At 34.8% G+C, this 21,350-nt stretch overlaps 1 protein-coding gene and 1 long non-coding RNA gene across 18 annotated transcripts in view; one reads left to right on the top strand and one right to left on the bottom strand.

Annotated features, from left to right (window-relative positions):
• TRDN (triadin) overlaps positions 1-21,350 on the top strand; it is a 362,541-nt gene that overhangs the window by 316,559 nt on the left and 24,632 nt on the right. For 8 of the 17 annotated variants that reach the window (XM_035705844.2, XM_035705847.2, XM_049115164.1 and 5 more), the window contains 11 exons: positions 2,796-2,825; positions 4,804-4,851; positions 6,916-6,972; positions 8,183-8,200; positions 10,352-10,396; positions 11,557-11,577; positions 13,326-13,352; positions 14,086-14,124; positions 14,497-14,532; positions 15,533-15,577; positions 18,350-18,373. In XM_035705844.2, the coding sequence (XP_035561737.2) occupies positions 2,796-2,825; positions 4,804-4,851; positions 6,916-6,972; positions 8,183-8,200; positions 10,352-10,396; positions 11,557-11,577; positions 13,326-13,352; positions 14,086-14,124; positions 14,497-14,532; positions 15,533-15,577; positions 18,350-18,373 (390 nt within the window). Of the gene's footprint in view, positions 1-2,795; positions 2,826-4,803; positions 4,852-6,915; positions 6,973-8,178; positions 8,201-10,351; positions 10,397-11,556; positions 11,578-13,325; positions 13,353-14,085; positions 14,125-14,496; positions 14,533-15,532; positions 15,578-18,349; positions 18,374-21,350 lie in introns of those variants that run through there. The other 9 variants (XM_049115137.1, XM_049115138.1, XM_049115149.1 and 6 more) reach the window with 9 other exon arrangements.
• On the bottom strand, positions 6,597-10,192 carry LOC118352238 (uncharacterized). Its single transcript, XR_004809077.2, has 3 exons — positions 10,043-10,192; positions 8,123-8,176; positions 6,597-6,754 (listed from the first exon to the last, which is right to left on the bottom strand). It is a non-coding gene; the product is annotated as an uncharacterized LOC118352238 (long non-coding RNA).

Genomic DNA, 21,350 nt, shown 5'->3' with positions numbered 1-21,350 from the left:
AAGGCATTATGGGTCTCAAGTAAATCCAAAACATAGCAGAGAAAATTCCATTAGATGTCAGGACCTGAGATTATCCTCTTTGGCCAAATACACTGTCTTCTGGATCTCGTATGGTGGGGAGTCTGCCTTTCTAGCCCACCTGGGTGGCAGCCATGCTCTCTCTACCCAAGGAATTCCCATCAACCCAAGCTTCTGAATCTGTGACTCTGTTCTGAAAGTTGCTATTCCTTCATTTCATTCTCTCTCTGTTTCTATCAGGCAGCATTTTTTTATTTGGATAGAATTCTCAAATATATGACAAGTTCTGCATTCAAATCATGATGATCCATGCCATTGGACAAGGCAGTCCTCCACAGATCTTTCCTCGTAACTACATTTCCAACCCTACCTTCTGCTGAGGTGGTAGGTTGGATCTGCAAGTTTGTCCAGCCACTCTCCTGGCCCTGCTCCATGGCACGCTGTCTCAATAAGTTGAGAATTTTCCAAATCATCAAGTACTGATTCTTTCTGCTTAACAGTTCGCACCACAACTAATCTTCCCTTTCACATTTTATTATAAGCAGCAAAGAGAAATCAGGCCGCACCTTCCACACTTTACTTGGAAATTTCTTTGGCTAGATATCCATGTTCTTCACTTACAGATCTACCTTCTGTTATTAAAACCCAAGTTCAGCTGCTCACTGCTTGAAAGCCAATATTCCAGAGACAAATGTTGGTTGCAAAGGAAAGGTTGCTTTATTCAAACGTCTGGCAACCTGGAGAGGTGGTAAACTGAGGTCCAAAGTCCATCTCCCAGTTTCCCAGTTAAGAAGCAGGAGCTTTTAAAGGGGAAATTCAGGGGCACCTAGGTGGCTCTGTCAGTTAAGTGTCTGCCTTCAGCTCAGGTCGGTCCCAGGGTCCCAGGATGGGGTCCCAGGGTCCCAGGATAGGGTCCCAGGGTCCCAGGATGGAGCCCCAGGCGCAGGCTCTCTGCTCTGCAAGGAGTCTGTTTCTCCCCCTCACTCTCCTGCTGACCCTCTCCCTCTGCTCCTCCCCACTGCTCATACTTATTCTCTCTCTCAAGTAAGTAAATAACATCTTTAAAAAAAATAAAGGGGAAATTCAGGGTAGTAGATTACATACATACTGATGAAAAGAGTGGGGAGAGGAAAGCTGGAGCATGTGCATTGAGCAAATGTATATGTGATATCCATCTCATGTTCACTTTGTAATGGAGACTTAACACTAGAACAAGGCAAAATTCGGCCCCTGATTTCAGGAGGTTGTCTTAGGATGAGGAGAAGGGACTATGGGCATGCCCTGGGTGCTGGTATGACATGGATGGGGTCTTAAGCTTCTTATCTCAGGGAAGAATTCAGAGCTTTGCTTGTTCATAGGTTGGAACAGTATCAGTTGACCTTGAATCCAGACCTCTATGGAACCAGCTAGTGGATTCGTTAGTGGAGTCAAAAAGACATAGTAGCTAACTAGAAGGAAAATGTTCTCTGAAAAACAAGCTTTACTACTTCTGCTAGTTTCAACTTCATTGACCCTATGGGGCACGGTTTCACTACCACCCAACTGAGGAACACAATCCAGCCAAGTTCTCTGCCACTATATAACAAAAATCACCCCTGCAGGGTCCAATAGCATTTCCTTCTGAGACCTCCCCAGAAGCACACTTACCATTCCTATTTCCAGCAACATTTTGTTGATATATATATTTGATGAGGGTATACGTATTTTCTAAATTCTCAGAAGCTTTCTTTATAGCTCTCCTTAGTTCTTTCTAAGTCCCAGCAGAAAAGACTTTGTCAATATTTCTACCAGGATCCTTTTCAAGGAGATGGAGGGTCTTTTTTCTCTAGCAAGTATCTCAAAAATATTCCAGCCTCTACTTATCAGCCAATTCCAAAGCCACTTTCACATTTATATGTATTTGTTACAGCAGCACCCTATCTCCTGGTATCAAAATCTGTTCGTTTCCCTGGGTAGCTGGAATAAAGTGCCACAAACTAGGTAGCTTAAAACAGCAAAAATTTACTCTCTCATAGTGTTAGAGTCTCAAAGTCTAAAGTCAAGATGTTAGCAAAGCCATGCTTCCTTTGAAACGCCTAGAGGAGAATCTTTCCTAGTTTCTTTTCACTTCTGGAGTTTCTGAGCGATTCTTGTTATTACTTGGCTTATAGATCCATCCACTCCAAGCTCTGTCTCCAACATCACATAGCCTTCTCCCAGTGTGTCTCTATTGCTGTGTCTCTTTTCCTCTCCTTATAAGGACGCCAGTCAGATTGGATTAATTAAGGACCCATCCTGCTTCAGTATGACCTTGTCTTATCTTAATGAATCACATCTGCAACAATCTGAGTTCCAAATAAGATCGCATTCTGAGGTATGGCAGGTTAGGACTTCAACATATCTTTTTGTGGGATGTGATTCAACCTGTAACACTATTTGTCTAAATTTTAAATCATAAAAGTATTCAAATATATTTCAAACATACTCTTTCTGCCATCAAATAATTTATATTGACACTAAAACTATACTCCACAATAATCATCTTGAGAAAACAGAAAATCAACGTGAAATTAATTAGCAGTAGCAACAACTTAATGGCAGATAAGTATATTGCATGGTATTAACTACTGCGTACTTAATAGTCCAGCACTAACAAACCAGCAGGAAATTGAAATAATTTTTAGTAAAATTCTGCCTTTTTAATTATGGTAAACAAAATAAAACGTTTCCAGAAATGAGTTTGTGCTTTGGTTTATTTTTTCAGATTTTAAAATCTCTGCCTTTTGTTTTCCTTTTAGAGTCACAAGTTAAAAAAGAAGCAAAACCAGGTAAAAATATTTTTATTCTTGAATAGATACAGAATTGATATTGCCTTCATTTTTAGAACTATAAGAGCTTACCACCTGTCAACTGGAGATCTGCAGAGTCTCCCAGAGCCTCATTATTTTTCCTACTTTTTTGCTCAATATGGTTTTATGGGACTGGGTTAGCTGAGAACAGGGATATCCTGTAAGCGAGAACATCTAGAAGATGGCTTTAAATGGACCGCAGCAGACATTCTAGGTTTCAGAAGACATCTCTTGGAGTTCTTCAAACCCTAGGATGATCATATTTAATTTGTAGGATTATTTCCAAGGACATAGCAGAGTTATAAAATCACAGATTCATAGACTACTGGGGTTTGAAGAGAAAAATGACAAGAACTTATTAAGCATCTATTATGAGCTCAGAAACAGCACAGGATTTTTATTGCCATTATATCACTCCGAGAGACATGCAGCAGGACAATTACTATCCATATTTCATGCCTGTGGAAATAGTTCAATAGACTCAATTCAGAAAATAAGTTATTTTTCCAAGATTTTCAAGCTAATACATTGGAGCTAGGATTCTGCCCATGTCTGATTTACTCAAAACTCCCACTAAGAGATTGTCCCAGACTAAGGATCATTTTATTAAGAGGTAACATTGATCTAAAATCAAGATGACCTTTCCAAGTTTACATTGCTATGTAGTGTTTGAGTCCTAGCTCTGGTACCAATTAGCTACTGGCCTGAGGCAAGTTAAAAAAAAAAAAAAAAAACCTCCAGCTCTATGGAAGCTAGTCCTTCACTAAAATATTACACAGCAGGATTCCTCAATATCAACACATTCAAGAATCCAAATTTAGATGGACATAGAATACTATCTTAGTCCTTTAATTCTCATCAAATTTACCTAGTAACTGATCATAAGCTTAAATCTAGTTGCTTTTATCAATAATATATTCTTAATGTATCAAGCCTTATAAATGCCTAAGTACTGTCTTTGTAAAATTTGTATTTATTTATTTTAAAGTTTTTTTTATTTATTTAAGAACTCTCTACATCCAGCATGGGGCTCAAACTCAAGACCCTGAAATCAAGAGTCTCACACTCTTTGGACTGAGCCAACCAGGTGCCCCCTAATTACTCTTATAATTTATTTTCTGACTGTATTTTTTTTTCTGCAGATGCATGTGACCAGATGGAAACATTTTGCATTTTCCTTATTTTCTTTTTTAAAATGGAAGCCCATTTAAAACTTGTAGTTCAACCTACTGCCATTTAAAATTTTATGGGGCACCTGGATGGCTCAGTCAATTAAGCATCTACCTCCAGCTCAGGTCATGATCTCAGGGTCCTGGGATCAAGCCCCACATCGGGGATCCCTGCTCTACTGGGAGCCTGCTTCTCCCTCTCCTACTCCCCCCTTACTTGGAGCTCTCTCCCTCTCTCTCTCTCTCTCTCTGTCAAATAAATGATTAAAATCTTTTAAATAAATAAATAAGCAAACTTTTATTTACTATTGTAAAACACCACAATTTTGCAGGTAATTTAATTGATTCTGATTTTTTTTTCATACATGAATATTTTCTTTTGAACTTCATCTGAAAAAAACTCAAATACATATATATATCCATTTCATCCCAAATGTTTATATAGAATTTTGACAAGAAAATGTTAAATATTTTCAGTAATATATACTTGCTATCTATACTTTGGCATTTATGTTTTATTGCAGCCTATGTCTTGGAAGTCATAAGTACTTAAATGTAAATAAGAATTCTTGGTATATTGTTTCATGCAACCAAAATCTTTAAGTTTTTCACATAAATTAAAATGACATGCAAATCTAGAAACAGTTTTTCTCCATGGACACATTCGTTGAAATCTGTTATTCTCTGCATAACAAATCACTGGCCTATGAAATAGGAAAGAAAACCACCATATGTTGATTTATAAATCTTCTAAATATCTAAAAAGATTTTCTTTTTATTATTTTCAGAACAAGACATAGCAAAACCAGAAAAGACTGTTTCTCATGGGAAACCAGGTATTTTGCAGGTGGTACCTGTAGTATTAAATTGTCTTTCCTTGGTCCAGTTTCAGCAGGATGAAGAGCTTAATGTCGAATCTAAAGTTTTCAGGATGATTCATGTCTTAAGTCATCCAACTTCTAGAACATCTCCAATTTTAGTCATCTCCACAACGTGTAGGACTTGACCTGTCAAGTGTCTGAGGACTTGACCTGTCAAGTGTCACCTGCAGCTAGCCTATCCCTTCCCAACAGAGACAGCTTAATCTTATTTTAAAACCACGTTTCCTCAAACTGTAAGATCGCAGGAGTCTGAAACAATGAAATCTGCTTTTTATGTATTAGATGGAGGATGTCCATCTATTAGGAGATCTTAGCATTCGGGTGAATGGGCTCTATGGTTGTTTTATTCTGTCCTGTTTGAGGCAAGTCATCTTTGGAAAACTTATAATTCAGAATGGCTCATTCAAACACAATCATTTTAAATTCCAACAACCCCAAGAAAAGGAAATCAACATTTCACCCTGCTTCCCTTCCTCCTTCCTCCTTCCATCTTTGCCTCACTTTTTTTGTTTTTCATTCCTGGAGATAATAGAGGTAAGCCTGTATGTTCTGCTCATAAAAAGACATACAGAATTTACCAACACAAATTTATCAATTGGATTTTTTTATTCAAGAATAAAAACGTTTAAGTTTTTATAAAGATATTTAATTATTTGAGAGAGTGGGGGTAGGGAAAAGGCAAGCAGACCCTGCTCTGTGTGCAGAGCTGGAGGTGAGGGACTGGCTGTCATGACCCTGAGATCATGACCTGAGCCAAAATCAAGAGTCAGCTGCCTAACTGAGTCACCCAGGAGCCCCAAAAATAAAAACTTTTAAGTTGTCATTTATGCTAATTAAATATGAGTTTAATTTTGAGACAGTCCCATGCCTCAGTTATTGTGTCCTTCATTCCAGACTGACTTGTTTACCCAAAGCTATGAACATGGTTAGGGAAGAATTTTCAATAAGTTAGAAACATAGTTTCTCTAAGCCTATCTTAGCAAACATTTTGCTTACACTTTCAGACTTTTTACTGTAGAAAAACTGTTTAAAATGGGTTTCAGGCCATTTGATTTCCTTTGCCTATGTTTTAAAGTATATGAGACACCAACAGGAATATGAAAAGCAGACCAGGAGCATGAGGAGCCAAGAATAGCTGTCTGTATTCTAAGGTTCTAAGCAGAACCTTAGAAATAACTTTTAGAAGCTCCTCATTAATGAATAATAAAACCCTATTATTTTCTTGATTGTCCCAAATGTCAGTCATTTTGAGCCGAAATACAGAGTGAGACTTTAGTCTCTGAGAGTACAATAAGCATACTGTCCTCCAGCCATACCTTCCTTTTATTTTAGGGATAATGTTCATACTCTAAATTCTGCTTCCCAGGGAAACTTTCTAATTGACTCATTCCCGCTGTTGAATTATTGACAAGGTCAATTTTACATAGGATCATCGTCCTAATCTCTCTACGTTGACCCAAATCTCTTTGACTATATCTATAAAACCATATAGAGGACAGAAGACATCCCCTACATGTATTCCTCTTGCCCTTCCCCAACTTTGCACCATAAAAAACTTGTGTTGCAAGACTAATCTTGGGTTCTCAGGGAGGAATCTTGCACAAGAAAAATAAAAAATTGTTTCTTCCTGCTCTAGTTCAATTACTTAAAAAGAACACGTGTCTTATAAAACAACCCCTGTGTAGATAAATACAGTGAAATACAGTGAAGGCAAGGGGTAGATGTGTATTGGCAGGTCAGGGAATAATTCCAATTGGCAAAAATTTTAGGGCAGGAGAGTTGCAAAGGATGTCTGCAGCTGGACACATTTTCTTTGTGCTCCACCCAATTTGAATGGAAGATATCACTTGCTGCTTTTCTGGAAAAAAAAAAAACAAAAAAAACAAAAAAAAAAACAAGTTTTTCTCAGTATTGGTGTTATTTCAAAGAGAATACAAAATATCAAACTTGACATATGTCACTGTTTTATACTGATGCATTTACATTTTCTACTTGTGTTAACATTTTTTCCTATCACAGAAGAAAAAGTTGTCAAGCAGGTAAAAGCTACAGAAAAAGCAGCTATAGAAAAAACAGGTAAATAAGATATTTCATATTTTTCTCCTATTTATGAGCTTTATGTTACTTGAGTACACACATATCTTCACTGAAGTGTGCAGAGTTTCAGCACCATAAATTCTAAGATTACAAATTCTTATAAATACTGAAAGAAATAGTCAATAAAATTAACAATGGAATACTAGAATATTGTAATTTAATTATTTAAGTCTGTTTGATCTAAACTTACATAGAACTTGTGAGGTAATCCAAGTAATTCATTGGTTATCATATACTACCAGGTATTTAATCTTATTTTAAAACCACATTTCCTCAACTGTAAGATCACAGGAGTCTGAAACTATGAAATCTACTGTTTATGTATTATATGGAAAAATATCCTTTCATGAGGGCTCCACAGACAGTTATATGGTTGTATGAACATAGACAACATACAATATTAAAACTGTATCTCTCAGTATTTCAGGTGAGGAGAAAAGAGGGGTGTACATGCTCTTGGCCATTCTGAAGTTCTTTCCTATAGGGATGAATGAAACAGGGTCTTCACCTCAGCTGACATCCCAAACTACTGAATCTCTTCACTGAATTCCAAGTGGGCAACAGGCAGTTAACAGAGTCCCATTTCTTACTAAACGCAAAAAAAGTTCATTTCAAAAGAAAAAGTCTGTGATATAATTTCATTTTAACTAAGATAATCATGACAATCAGATTTAAATCCAATTTCTCAGAAGAAAATATAATAGAATTCAGGAAAAAACTAATTATAAAATTATAGACTATTAACACATGAGAAAGAAAGAAACTTTATAAGGTCATTTACACATCACTTCACATGTCCCTTGTACTCTATTAAAGCCATTGTCAAAGCTCATAATTTCAGCTAGTATTCTTCTAATTTGCACCCTAAGGTGTTAATGTGGCCTCTGAGGGTCTCGTTTAGTTATATGGGTATTTGGGGATTAGCAAGAGGCTAGCCCAATGTATTTGTATGTCAAATATATAGCTTTAAATTTTGCATACATTTTGGTGTGTCTTAACTCTTCAGCAAGCAGTGCGATTGAAGTATTTTCTGAGAGTGAAATAATAGTGCTCAGAGAGAATGGAATAAGCCTAATATAAGAAGAAAACCTAAAACTAAGAAGAAAAAATACAGAAGATAAAGAGTTACCTTTTTCAATGGTTTGTACTCATCAATATGCCATTTTCTTTTCTCTGTTCTTCTCTACAGTCAAGCCCAAACCAGCAAGTAAGAGATGAAAGGAATAAAGTCTAAAAAGCATTGCTTGGCCATTTCAACTTTAATAATTTGCTTGTTTTTTCCCCTTTAATTGTTAATTTTAGTATTACCTTAGTTTAAATTAGCTGTATAGATGATAAAATAATGTTTTGCTATAGCTTTTTGACATCTTTGTCTTACACTATTAATACTTTGCTATAGGGACACCTGGGTGGCTCAGTGGTTGAGCATCTGCCTTCCACTCAGGGTGTGTGATTCCGGGGTTCCGGGACCAAATCCCACAGGGAGCCTGCTTCTCCCTCTGCCTCTGTCTCTGCCTCTCTGTGTCTCTTGTGAATAAATAAATAAAATCTTTAAAAAAATACTTTGCTATAGTTATACAGAGGAAATCTCTGGAAGTTGTATCACTATTGAGTGAGTCCATATGAGCTATAAAATACCACTAAAAAGTTAGGATGAACTGGCAATCTCTCAAACACACATAACAAATAACAAAGGAGAATGAAATGATACACAGTATCAGTGTTATGAACCACATATTGGTTTGGGTAAGTAGCATTAATCACACTGTAGGTAGACTTTGGTGGTTAGAAATCCAGAGATCATAATCATATTGCCATTTGTTTATTAAAATCATGGACTTTTTCTCATGAGTATGAACTTAAAAGATCATCCATTTTCAGAGATTACAGTGGCAGAGAGTTCAAAAGCTGACTATTGGGCTCAGAAAGGCATGAGCATGGGCTCATTGTCACACAGATAGTAAATAAGTCCAAAAGTGTGTCCAAATTGTGATGTTGGTCCTTGAATTCTGTGTATTTATGTAACACAATTTCAATGAAAGTGTGTGAGTCTAATATTCCCTGGATCCTGTATGAAAAATGGATCGACACAGTCCAAAGATGAATTTGGTGAGTTCAGTTAGGAGACCTCATAAGTGGTTTCAGGAGGTAAGGTGCAAATGTATGGAGCCTAATAGAATATATTCACATTCTAGAACATGTTGCATGTATGTTGAGTATGCATTTTATATTATTATCGTCACTGTAATCCAGTATACTTTTGCAGAGCTGTTATTGTGACAGTTTAATAAGTTGAATATCAGCTTTTCAATTTTATTTTATTTTGCATGTTTATCGAATATTAACAGTTATACAGATTTAGTTCATGAAAGTTTTATTCTTAAATACTGTCAAGCCCCAAATTACAAATATCCAGTTTAGTCTTACGACCACCTAGGTCCTACATCTTCCCACCTACTTCACTCCTGGTGCATGTTGTTGGGGAAAAATGGTAGTACTTTTAGCATCTCCAAATTCAGGAGTGAGGGAAGAAAAAGACAGGTAAACATCAATAACAGCTCAAGAGGACTAACCTTGAGGGTGATTTGAAGCACTAACACTTGGCAGTGATCGGCTCTATTTCCAACTATTCTTAACTCCATTCAAAGTATCCTACCCTATAATGGCTTCATTTGAAATTCCACTTTTAAGGAAAGAGAGAGATCTCCTATTTTTTTTTATTTCAAATATTTTTCAGAGGAATATCAATTGCATATTTGATTCCATTTGTCCTGTCCTAGACTCAGTTGAGTTTCATCTCTGAGAGTTCGAACTGGAGCTGGAAGGAGAAGGTGGTCCAGGAAAATGAAAATACAGAATGTGATACTTTCTGGTATAGGGGGGCGGGGGGTCTAGGTTAAATTTTCAATGAGAAACTAATGTCCGGCACAAATTGCTTCTGACCTGGCAAAAAGGAACTAGGCGGAGTCAGAGGGGTAAAAAGTGGAGCTTGTAAAATGCCAAAGGTAAATGTCATCTACTTTAAATTATCCCCAAGGAATGATTTTACCTTCAGCAGAGAAAGAAAAATCCTCTTTTTTTTTCTCCTCTTTGTAATATTCTATCCTCTTCTTCCTATACCACAAGGCCCCAAGAGGGCTAGTATCTTCCGACTGTCTTACAGGATGCCCTGAGAATGAACCTGACCTTGTTTATAATCCGTTTCTATGGCAATGTGCTTTCTGTGTTCCAACATGCAAATGACTTTGAGGGCATGCTTCCTATATAAACTGAGGATCACCCGCAAATACATAAATAAGAAATGCTTGCTACACAAACAATCCATAGATTGCCAATTAATTTTAATTTCTCTTTCTAGAAAAAGCTGAACATCAAGAAAAAGAATCTCCAACTATAAAAACAGGTGCTTTTACATTGTCTTAAGTCACTAGTGTTATTAGGTTTAAAAATTCAAACAGAGCATATGAGTGTTTTTCATCTTATTTCCTGGTACTGTTCAGTCTTCTGGTTTTCTAGGAAATCTAGTTTATCTGACATTACGGTTGTGTTACTGTTGAAAAACATACATTTTGCTAAGTATTATAACACATATGTGTAGGATTGTCAAACATACTATTATGATACAGTAAGGGTTTTTTTTTTGTTTTTGTGCTTTTATTTCAATTCCAGTTAGTTAACATATAGTATAATATTGGTTTCAGGAGTAAAATTCAGTGCTTCATCACTTGCATACAACACCCAGTGCTCATCACAAGTGCCCTCCATAATACTCGTCACCCATTTAGCCCATCCCCCTGCCCACCGCCCTCCTACCAACCCTCAGTTTGTTCTCTATAGATAAGAGTCTCTTATATTTATAATAGTAATAGCAGTATTAACAAAATAGTATTACATTCATGGTTCACAAGCCCCTTTCACTGTTGTCCGTATTAATGCCATTTGTAACACTGATTAAGTTGATTCAAGGTAAGCTTGTAAAATATCTTGCCAAATTACAGAAATTACCTTTTACTAAAAACTAATCATGAATTTCCACTTGATATCTTTTCTTAAATATAAAATATGTAAATGGTAGCTTCATTCTTTAAAAAAAATGCTATTTGATTTTTTAAAAGATATGGTAGTTGGCATCATTCAAACTCTAAGGCACACACTGCTGGAGGGTGTGAAAATATCCTTCCTTCTCTTTTTCTAAGAAAAATTTAGAATATTAATACTAACATGCATTCTGAGAGGATGATGACACAATATGCATTTTACGCTCTTCAGAAACAGTGAGGCATTCAAATTACCATGAGCATTCATATTGCATTAAATCAGATAAGATTTCATAGGGATGAAGAGACCAAGAATATTCTATATCTGAAAGCTTTACGATTTCTTCTGCAGGGAATTCGTTAGGAATATAACTTTAAAATTATTCAAAATGCATTTTCTATTGCTCATTTTAATATGTTTAGCCTACTTCTAGTTTAACTTGGACAGAAATAGGAATATAAAGTGCTGATATTTACCTATAGGGGAAAAATGATCACCAGTTTACTTTTCTTCTTTACTTTTTAGACAAACCCAAACCAACCTCAAGTAAGTGTACCACTTTAAAATTTTAAGAATTTGTTATTTGAATCACACTAATTTTATGATCTCTTTGTATTGTATATGCAGCCAAAAAAAAAGACAGTGTGTTTATTAGTGCAATAGGCAGGACACCATCACCTATATAAATGATTCTGACAAAGAATATTGTGTGTATCGTATTCATTAATCCTTGAACGTGACTTTACTGAGCACCAATCAGTTATATTACACTGTACCAGGGTATGTGAAGGAATGCCAAAAATGTTTTCTGTTTTCATGCCTATGTAATTAATGCATTTACTAAGATAAGTAATGTTTGTGTAGGAAAAAAAAGTGGTTTCATCTCTCTTTTATGTACCTCCATTTGTTTGTGAGGATGTATTGAGTAAACACGGTATGGAGATTCCTCTAATAGTCACTGCTGGGTTAAGAAAAATTTAGAACACATAATACCTGTCTCCAATTATTAATCTTAGCACATTAGACTTTTATTATTTTACTTTTTCAACACCTGAAGGTAAGTTGTTTTTAGTATTTCAGAATCTCTATTTTATTTTGACATTCCAAGCAATAATACCAATGCAACAGCTTTTGAAAATTTATGAAGTTTTATGTAATTCATAAAAATGAAATAATTATTTAATACTGTTAAATTATGACCCAGACTTTAACCTGGGGTAAAAATATGTGCATTTCAATCAAAAGTGTATCTAGAAGTTCTATCTAAAGTTTTTAAATGCCAAGGAGTAACCCTGTTCCTTAAGAGTATCATGACAGGCTCCTTACAAATGCAGCTACAATTTTCTTCTAATTGAATTTGATGTTAAAATATTAAATGTTGCCTTTGGGTTGGAGAAAATCTCTAGTACATTTAGCTTTTATTATTGCTAAGGGTATGCAAAAATTAAGAGTTGAAAGTCAAAACTAGAATGCTAATATGAAGTTCACCATAATCACTTGTAAATACTGTTTCGTTTATGAAATGTTATTCATTTCTGTCTTTATTATCATAAAATATTTTAATAATTTTTTCTTAAGTTTTGAATAAAGCTTCCAGAGAAGCTATAGAAGACTTATAATTAAATGTATCAGGTTTATAGGTATGTTCTCACTTGAACTGAACTGTGAGGAAAAATATATTTTTAAAAATCCTGTCATGTTACTTTTTCCAATATTATTGGTCTATGCATTAACTAAAAGAACAAAAACAGAGGCTGTTTCTGTATTATCAGAGACTAAAGATAAATAACATTTTATATCTTGTCTCACTACTCTGACAAAAGTCACCAAGATTTGAATTTCTGTGATATTTTTCAACCTCATCCCACAATCCCACCCATTGCAGTTAGTATAACATCTAATACCTGAAGTTACTTTATAAATATTCAATGAATGAATGTATTCGTGCATATATGAAGAACAAGTTAAAAGTCTGTGAAGCAGAGATTTATAATTTGTAATTTGTAATTAAGAAAACCATCCAAAGGACTTCAAATTGATTAATGCGACCATTTAGGCATAGAATGTGTTAGGTTCCTTTATCGAGTAGTTCTAATTTCCAAATAGAGTTCTAGTTAGTTTTCAGAGATATTGGTTATTAGTGTATCTCTTTGCCATTCTGAGCATATGTGTTTATTGTCATTACTCGTGGAATTTAATAGGAAATACCTAGAGATAAAGCTCAATCGTCTGCTACTGAAATACTATTCTGTCCTTTTCTTTTTTTACTATATTCTTTTTTTTTTTCCTTAAAGAGGAAACACCAGAAGTCACAGAATCAGGTAAAAAATTACTTTCCCAAAGGAGGGAACATAGATCCGTGAAGACAGATTTATGTGTAAATTTGAATCTCTATCTAGCTGTGTAACATTTGGGAAAATCTGTTGGATGGCTCAGATTCCTGGTTTCCTCATCTATAGAACAGACAAAATGACTTCCCAAATTTTGGCTTGTTATGAGCTTTAAATAAGATAAGATATGCCACATCCCCACTACCTGGTTTTCTTCTCAGTATCGTTTGATATATCCAGTTGAAGAAAAACCATTAATCAACTGAAACTTCTGAAAAGGCATGTGTCCACTTTTTGCTTGGAGATATTTTGTGACTCTCATTGTTTTTATTTCAGTTTATTTATTGAGCATCCATAGCACCAGATTCTCATTTCCTAAAGAAAACAATTGAAATTTTGGATGTTTTTCCTGTTGTTACTAGTTTACATTTAAATGCATGGCTTGCTAGAGCTTTCCTTCAAAGCACATGAAAACAGAGATAAAAAGAAAAAGGGAGAGGACTCTGCCATCCAGGTGACTGAATATAAGCCAAATAACCAAGCGTAACAAAAATATACATGTTCTCACACAATAGGAGGCATACTCTTCCTTCGTATTTTGAAAAAGCAGAGCCCTGACCCCCTCCACTTATGGGATTAAGTCTCATCTCCAAGTATTCACTTCACAATTGAGTAAGAAGTCATTTTTTTAAACTGATGATTTCTTGTTATATTTCCCCCCTAGGGAAGAAGAAAATTGAAAAATCTGAAAAAGAAAGTAAAGGTAAAGATGACATTTAAAGACATGTACACCCAATTAACAATAAAAACACAGAAATAAAAATACATAATTATACAAATTAGATCATTTAGCAATTCCCGAAAATGTGGAAAGAGATTTTTAAAGCATGTTTCAGAATTACAGTTCACTGTAGCATTTTCCAAGCAAGAGGGTAGGCGTCATTTGTTATTAGATATCTAAAGAGAATAGAAGGTTAGGTTTAGGTTCTGCTATTTCTAAATTAACAACATAGAATTCTTTTCATATAATGCCTGAATTGTGAATATTGACTACAAAAAATTTCATTCCAAACCTTAGGAAAACCTATGAATAAATGATATATGACTCAAAATTACCTTTTTTTTTTCTCTACAGAAAAAGCAGAAATGAAACATCTTAAAGAAGAAAAAGGTAATCTTTAAAAGACTGAAAAACATACTGCAAAGCCCTAAAGAAAAAATAATTGAGGCTTATTTTTTCACTTTATTATTTTTATTTTTTAAAAGACTTTATTAATTTATTTATTGAGGGGGAGAGAGAGAGAGAGAGAGTAGAAGCAGAGAGAGAGAGAGGGAGAAGCAGACTCACCACTGAGCAGGTGGCCTGATGCCGGGCTTAATCCCAGGACTCTGGGATCATGACCTGAGCCAAAGGCAGATGCTTAACTGACTCAGCCACCCAGGCGCCCCATTTATATCACTTTAAGATAAAACTTGTAGTGTATATGATGAGCACTAGTGTAATTAAAGGAAGAAATGTGGGAAATACGGATATGTGGTAATGGCTGGGTTGAAGGAACAATGGACAGCAGGCCAGTCCCAGCAAGCGTGCATTCATGTGTTGTTGTGCCATTGGTGAGCAACAAGTTTAGAAGCTGCATCACAGAGGACTTTATTTTCTTAACATTGGGTGTGTTTATTTGCTAAACTACAAAATATAATGATAATCACTGATTTTCAAAGTAGTTATCTGAAAAACTTATAAAGGCCTTACTTATAAAGAAATATCTATTGTATCAAGAGGAAAGCATTCTTAAACATATCAAAAAAATTGTTAATAATACGACAGGTTCGGTTTTTTTGTTTGTTTGTTTGTTTTTGTTTTTGTTTGTTTGTTTGTTTGTTTTATCTCCAAATTCAGTTACTTAGAATGACCCATTGTACATGGAGTCTCATTAAATACTGTAATCACTGCAAACATGTAAATCTGTTTATGCAAACAAAACAATCTCTACTGGTGACATTTGTTTTTGTTAGGTTTTAGAAGAGAAAATTTTTTAATGACCCTGAGAAAATATTTACATTAATTAAATAATTCCCATGTTCCCAAAGCTTAGTTGAAGTGAGCCAAAATTTTAATGAAAATTCCCTTTAAAAAGTCAGAGTTTAATTTACATTTTCCTTATCCACAGTCTCAACAAGAAAAGAAAGTCTTCAATCACACAACGTGACAAAAGGTAATCCTGAATCAACTTTGTAAATATTCAAATGCTAAATTGGAGGTGAGGTGTCTAAATTATGCTTGCACTTAATATTAACACTAAAATTTTTTAAAGCAACGAAGTCTAGCATTTATACACTTCTGCTAATGGCAGAGGAAGTGGACAGGTGGGAAACCTAGCAGGAGATTTACATTTCCATGGAAAACTAGAAAGAAGAAATCTGAACTATTAACAACATAATCATTCAATAAAATATTCCAGTACATACCAGAAGATAAATTTCTCTTTTACAAAAGACTTTCATAATATGAATTATAAGGTCAAAAATGATATAGCAGTAAAAAAAAAATAGAGCTGACAATTATTTTATGTATTACATAAATATAACCATTATCATAAATAAAGTTTTTTTTTAAAGTTGGCCTTTAAATTAAGTCCACCTAGACAAAACGTGTTTTGTAGAGGGAAAATGCCAGCATGTGCACAGCAGGAAGATGTCCTTCACCTAAAATGAGAATGACCTATTTCGGTGATATTGACTATCAAAAAACTATAAATACATGTTATAACTGAATTATATAGCCTAGGTGATATAATTTTGAACAAATGTAATTAATTCAAAATGTAATGGGATTTAAATATTTTAAATTTTAAGATGCTAAGTAAACGTCACAATTGAACAATTGTTTTCAACATTGTAAATATATGGAATTCCAGTGTGGGGGGAGGGGAAATCAGTGTTGTATTTTCACTGGTTCCTTCTTTCTGCTTACTGTATTATGGATGCCCCAAATGGCAGGACTTACCTAGACATATAACTTAGACATATAGTTATCAGTAATTTAGACATATAATTCTCAGTAATATTAGAGGGTAAAATTTACAATAAGAGCAAACCAAATTTATAGAAGCATATAGGGGCATAAATTTTATATTTCAACTTTCTTAACTTTTAGAATATGGCTTAGCAACTTTTAAAATAATTAACCAGAAGAATAAGAAAATTCCAGTTACTTAAAAAAACTCTTTGGTACATCCTTTCCTATTATTTGTTCATTTAATCCTCACAACAGGCCCAATTATCATGCCCAAATTAAAGATGAGGTAGGTGCAATGAGGGAGGTCTAAAATCCCAGAATGTTTAGATGGTAGAGACAGGATTTGGTCCAAAGACTTAAGAGTTGAACTCATTCATTTACATTTCACTACCCCATCACACTATGGCACACATTGGAGAAGCTTTCTACCAATCAGAGCAGCCCAAAGGTAAAATGTAAATGTACTCAACTTTGTCCCCAAGTGAGTAGTCTGTTCAAACTATAACTTGAGGGCTGTACAAGGCATTTAGGCTTTGGATAGACAGTCCTTTCTTACCCCAATCTGGAGCCCATCATTTCCAAGGTCTTCATATTATGAATACACAAAACAAGGTATTATAAGTAAAAGCACAAGACTAACCCTGAGCTAGTTGAGAACACAGGCACATTCTTATTCATTCCTTCATTCAACAGATGTTCATTGTATTTCAATAAATGTTTGTTGTATTCCTTTTAAGTTTCCATTTTTTAGCCAGTGAAAGTATTTTTAAAGGAAAAAATGACATGCTATTTTGTAATTTTATACGTGAGGCATGTGGTCGTAATATCACTAAAATCGTAAGTGTCTCAAATGAAAAAAATTTTATTGGTATTAACTAACTTTGGTAAATTTGTAACCCTTGGGTTTATATTAGAAACTCTACAAGTCTCAAAATAAATCATGTAATGCAGATTCATTTAAAAATTTATATATCAAGTCCAGCCCTTTAAATTAGACTAATGGGACAGTAGCTACACTTGGGGTGAACATTCCATAATGTATAAACCTGTCAAATCACCAAATTATATACCTGAAACTTCTGTAAAATTATGTCAACCATATTTAAAAAAAAGAAGTTAGACTAATATAGTACAAAGTAAGTGTTATGAAATTTTTTTTTTTTTTTTTTTTTTTTTTACTTTTCAAGAAGTTAGCATTTCTGTTATAGTATTTGGGACAAACATCTCACTTTATATTTTTGTCCTATATACACACACTTTAATGTAAAACAATACTACTTTGAAGAATGATGGTTTCTCATTGAAACTAATAGACAAATGGTTATGAAAAATTAAACTAATTTTGCATGTAGTTTATTAAGGTTTAGTTATTTGTCCTTATAATTTTTGAAAGGAAAATAATTCTCAAGGATACATTTTATGGAATTGAAAATTTAAACAAATATTTAGATTAATTACATAATACAAAGTATTTTTACTCAAGTCAGCTATAATTAGAATTGAATCAAGATCCTTAATTTAACAAAGATCCTACTGATTTTAGTATTTTAAAAGTGTAAATATGTTGTGACATCTACAATGATTAATAGCTTTTCTGATATTTCACATAAAAATAATCAATATATTCAAAGACCCATGTTCTCAGGCAATAGTTATATTCTTTCATTAACTCTTTTTTTAAAAGTCTTTATTTATTCATGAGAGACACAGAGAAAGAGAGGCAAGACACAGGCAGAGGGAGGAGCAGGCTCCATACAGGGAGCCCTATGGGGGACTCCATCCCAGGTCTCCAGGATCCCACCCTAGGCCGAAGACAGGTGTTAAATCACTGAGCCACCCAGGGATCCTCTTTTCATTAACTCTTAATAAGAAAGTCAAAAGATGTTAGATTCTTTCATGTGGTCCATCAACGTATAATTTCTTTGCATTTTATCTAAGTTAAACAAAACTTATTTTCTTTTATTTTTAGCAGAAAAACCTGCAAGAGTATCAAGTAAGTACTGCTTGTATTGAAGATAAATTCTCTTTGGCATGCAGTATAAATCTCCAGCTAAAATTCATAAAATATTTATATTTTTAATGTGTTCAGAGATTGAGTCACTTCATACTAAACCTTCTGACAGGAATTTAACTTTTAAAATTAGTTATGTTGAAACTTAAAAAACTATGTTATTTGAAATGATGAGTTGGAACAAATACTTTTCATGTTCTCAAGCCTGAAGATTAAAGTGACTTGCATTCAAATACATAATTTTTTCAGCAATTTAAGTAGAATGAAATAAAATAATCTTGTTTCTGCCTTAAACCTTCAATCACTAAAGATTTGCTACAGAGCACATATGGTTGAGCGATCATGTTTTATTCGCTGATGTTTTTCAATGTTCATTAACTTAAATATAATTGTATATCTGAGAAGAATAACAGAGTTAGGAATGGATCTAAGCTTTAGGTTGTAAACAGACAAAACTCTCAGAAAATACCCTCTAAAATATCAATATCTAGACACACATAGGCATTCTAAATATACAGGATACGACTTTAATTTTCCATAAGCTCCTAAAATTCTGGGAAATAGAACTTTCCCTCCCATGTTTTCTGATTTTAAAAAACCATCATTTTAAATCAGTTCTGTCTAGTGCAAAATCATGTGAACAACACATGTAATTTTAAATTTTCTAGTAGATACATTAAAAGGGTCAGGAGAAACATGTTAAAATAATTTCAATGTTTATTTAACTCTCTATATAAATATTATTTCTGCATGTATCAATTCAGAAATATATTGATATTTACACTATTTTTTAATTGTGTGTGTGATTTACACTTATAGCACATTTCAGTTGGTACTAGTCACATTTCAGTAGCCCAAATCCTCATGTGGTTAGTAGCTACTGCATTGGATGGAACAGATCTCAATATCTATTGAGTGCTTCCATTGTGCCCATCACATAGTGAGTATTGATGACCCACAAGACAAACATTAAATGTGGTACTTGCCACATATCTCATTCAACACTCCTTGACTGCAAATAATAGAACCCCACATGAACTTGCTTCAGGGATTTCAAAAAGGAAAGTAATTACAAGGGTACAGAATTGTCTCATGGATGCAAGGGCAAAGCTCCCACTTGATCCTCAGGAAAGCCCTCTGAAACCATCCCACTCTACACTCTTCCCCTACACCCACAGGTAGTCAGGGTACACTTAGTGAAGGAGGTGATTCCAGAATTTGTACTTGGAAGAATAGTTTGCTTTGAATGACTGGAAAAAGATGGAAATGATATGAAGAAAAACTCATTTCTCCTGTCTCTTATTCACTCTGACAGAAGTATCATGCTCCCAGAACTTCCTACACTAGATGTATGGTTGGTTGGTTGGTTGGTTGGTTGGTTGGTTGGTTGGTTTCCACACCAAGAAATTATCTGTGATGCCAGCTAGGTGTCACACAATGTCAGTCACTTCTGACACTACCCTGGACTTAGCACAGCACAGTTTAAGGGCTCAGTCCTACAAGCCTGCTTCCTACCTCAGTTGCCAACCATAAGTGGTAGGTCCCAAGTTACTCACAATTTCTGTCCAAGATGGCTAGAAATTAGAGGTTCTCATCACTTCTTCCTTTGGATTCATTTGCTGGAACAGCTTATGGAATGTAGAGAATCGCTACTACATTTACTAGTTTATTATATAATAAAGGATATTATAAAGGATACAGATGAACAGCCAGATGAAGAGGTACATCGGGCAAGGTCTGAAAGGGTCCGAAACACAGGAACATCTGTCCCTGTGGAGTTGGGGTGAGCCATTTTCCTTGTATGTAGGTGTGTTTACCAACCCAGAAGTTCCCTGAACCCTGTACCTCTGAGATTTTTTTTATGGAGGCTTTATTACATAGGCATGATTGATCATTATCTCAATCTCCAGCCCCCTTCCCCTTTCTGGAGGATGGGAAGTGGAACTGAAAGTTCCAGCTTCTAATCACAGCTTGGACTTTTGGGTGACCAACCCCCATCCAGGAGCCCACCAAGCATTGCCTCATCAGAACAAAAACCCTTCCATCACCCAGGAGATTTAGAAATCTTGTACCAGAGACAAAGGGTAGAAACCAATATATATATTTTCTATTATTTCAAAGTTGGTGACCAAAAAAGCATGGTGTATAGAGGCCATCAGAAGAAGAGTTGGCTGACGTTAAGGGCTAGTGTCAGAAAGCAGTGGAGATAAGGCCTCTATGAGGTACAGATCCTGCAGGCCAAAGGACTTAAGACTTACTGCCACAGGAAATTGTGGGTTAATTTATCAAAGGGAGGAAAGTGGAGGGAATTGTTGGGAAGAAATAGGGGTAAATAGAAAGTAAATAAGAAATAATAATACTAATGGAAAAGAGAAAAAGTGTGACCAGAAAAAAAAAATGTCTACTCTTTCTTATGGATCATAGGAAATAAATATCCAAGAACATCATGAGACGATACATTTTAATCAATTGGTTGCTGCACACATGGAGATCATATTCTCCATAGCATATAATTTTTTGTCATACCTTTTTGGAGGCAATCATCAAAAACTTCCAATATTTATCAAATAAAACATACTGAAGATAATTTAAACTGAAGATTCATCACTCTTTTTCTGAACCCTTTTCAACATTATGTACATGTGCATTTATTTTTGTTCAGATTTCTTATTTATCTTTCAGTCCTTTGTCTTTCATAAAGGAGGTTTGCAAATAGCTTTTGCTTTAAACATATTGCTCCCTTCCTCCCTTGTGCCTGCTTCTCTTGTCCTCTGGACAGGATCAGATCCTCTACTTGTGACAGGCTGGTTTGTCTGCTTTGGTATGGGATGCACAGAGACTGTCCTTCACTCCCAGGTTTTTTGGCTGGGAAGGAAGAGAACGTTAATATGTGGGAAAGGATCCATATAAAACAAGAGAGGTACCGCTTCCTAAATTCTGATTCACTCTGATTGAGATG

Source organism: Canis lupus, chromosome 1 (genome assembly GCF_003254725.2).
Source record: "Canis lupus dingo isolate Sandy chromosome 1, ASM325472v2, whole genome shotgun sequence".
NCBI lineage: Eukaryota > Metazoa > Chordata > Mammalia > Carnivora > Canidae > Canis > Canis lupus.
This window is presented reverse-complemented; position numbering and strand designations above follow the sequence as displayed.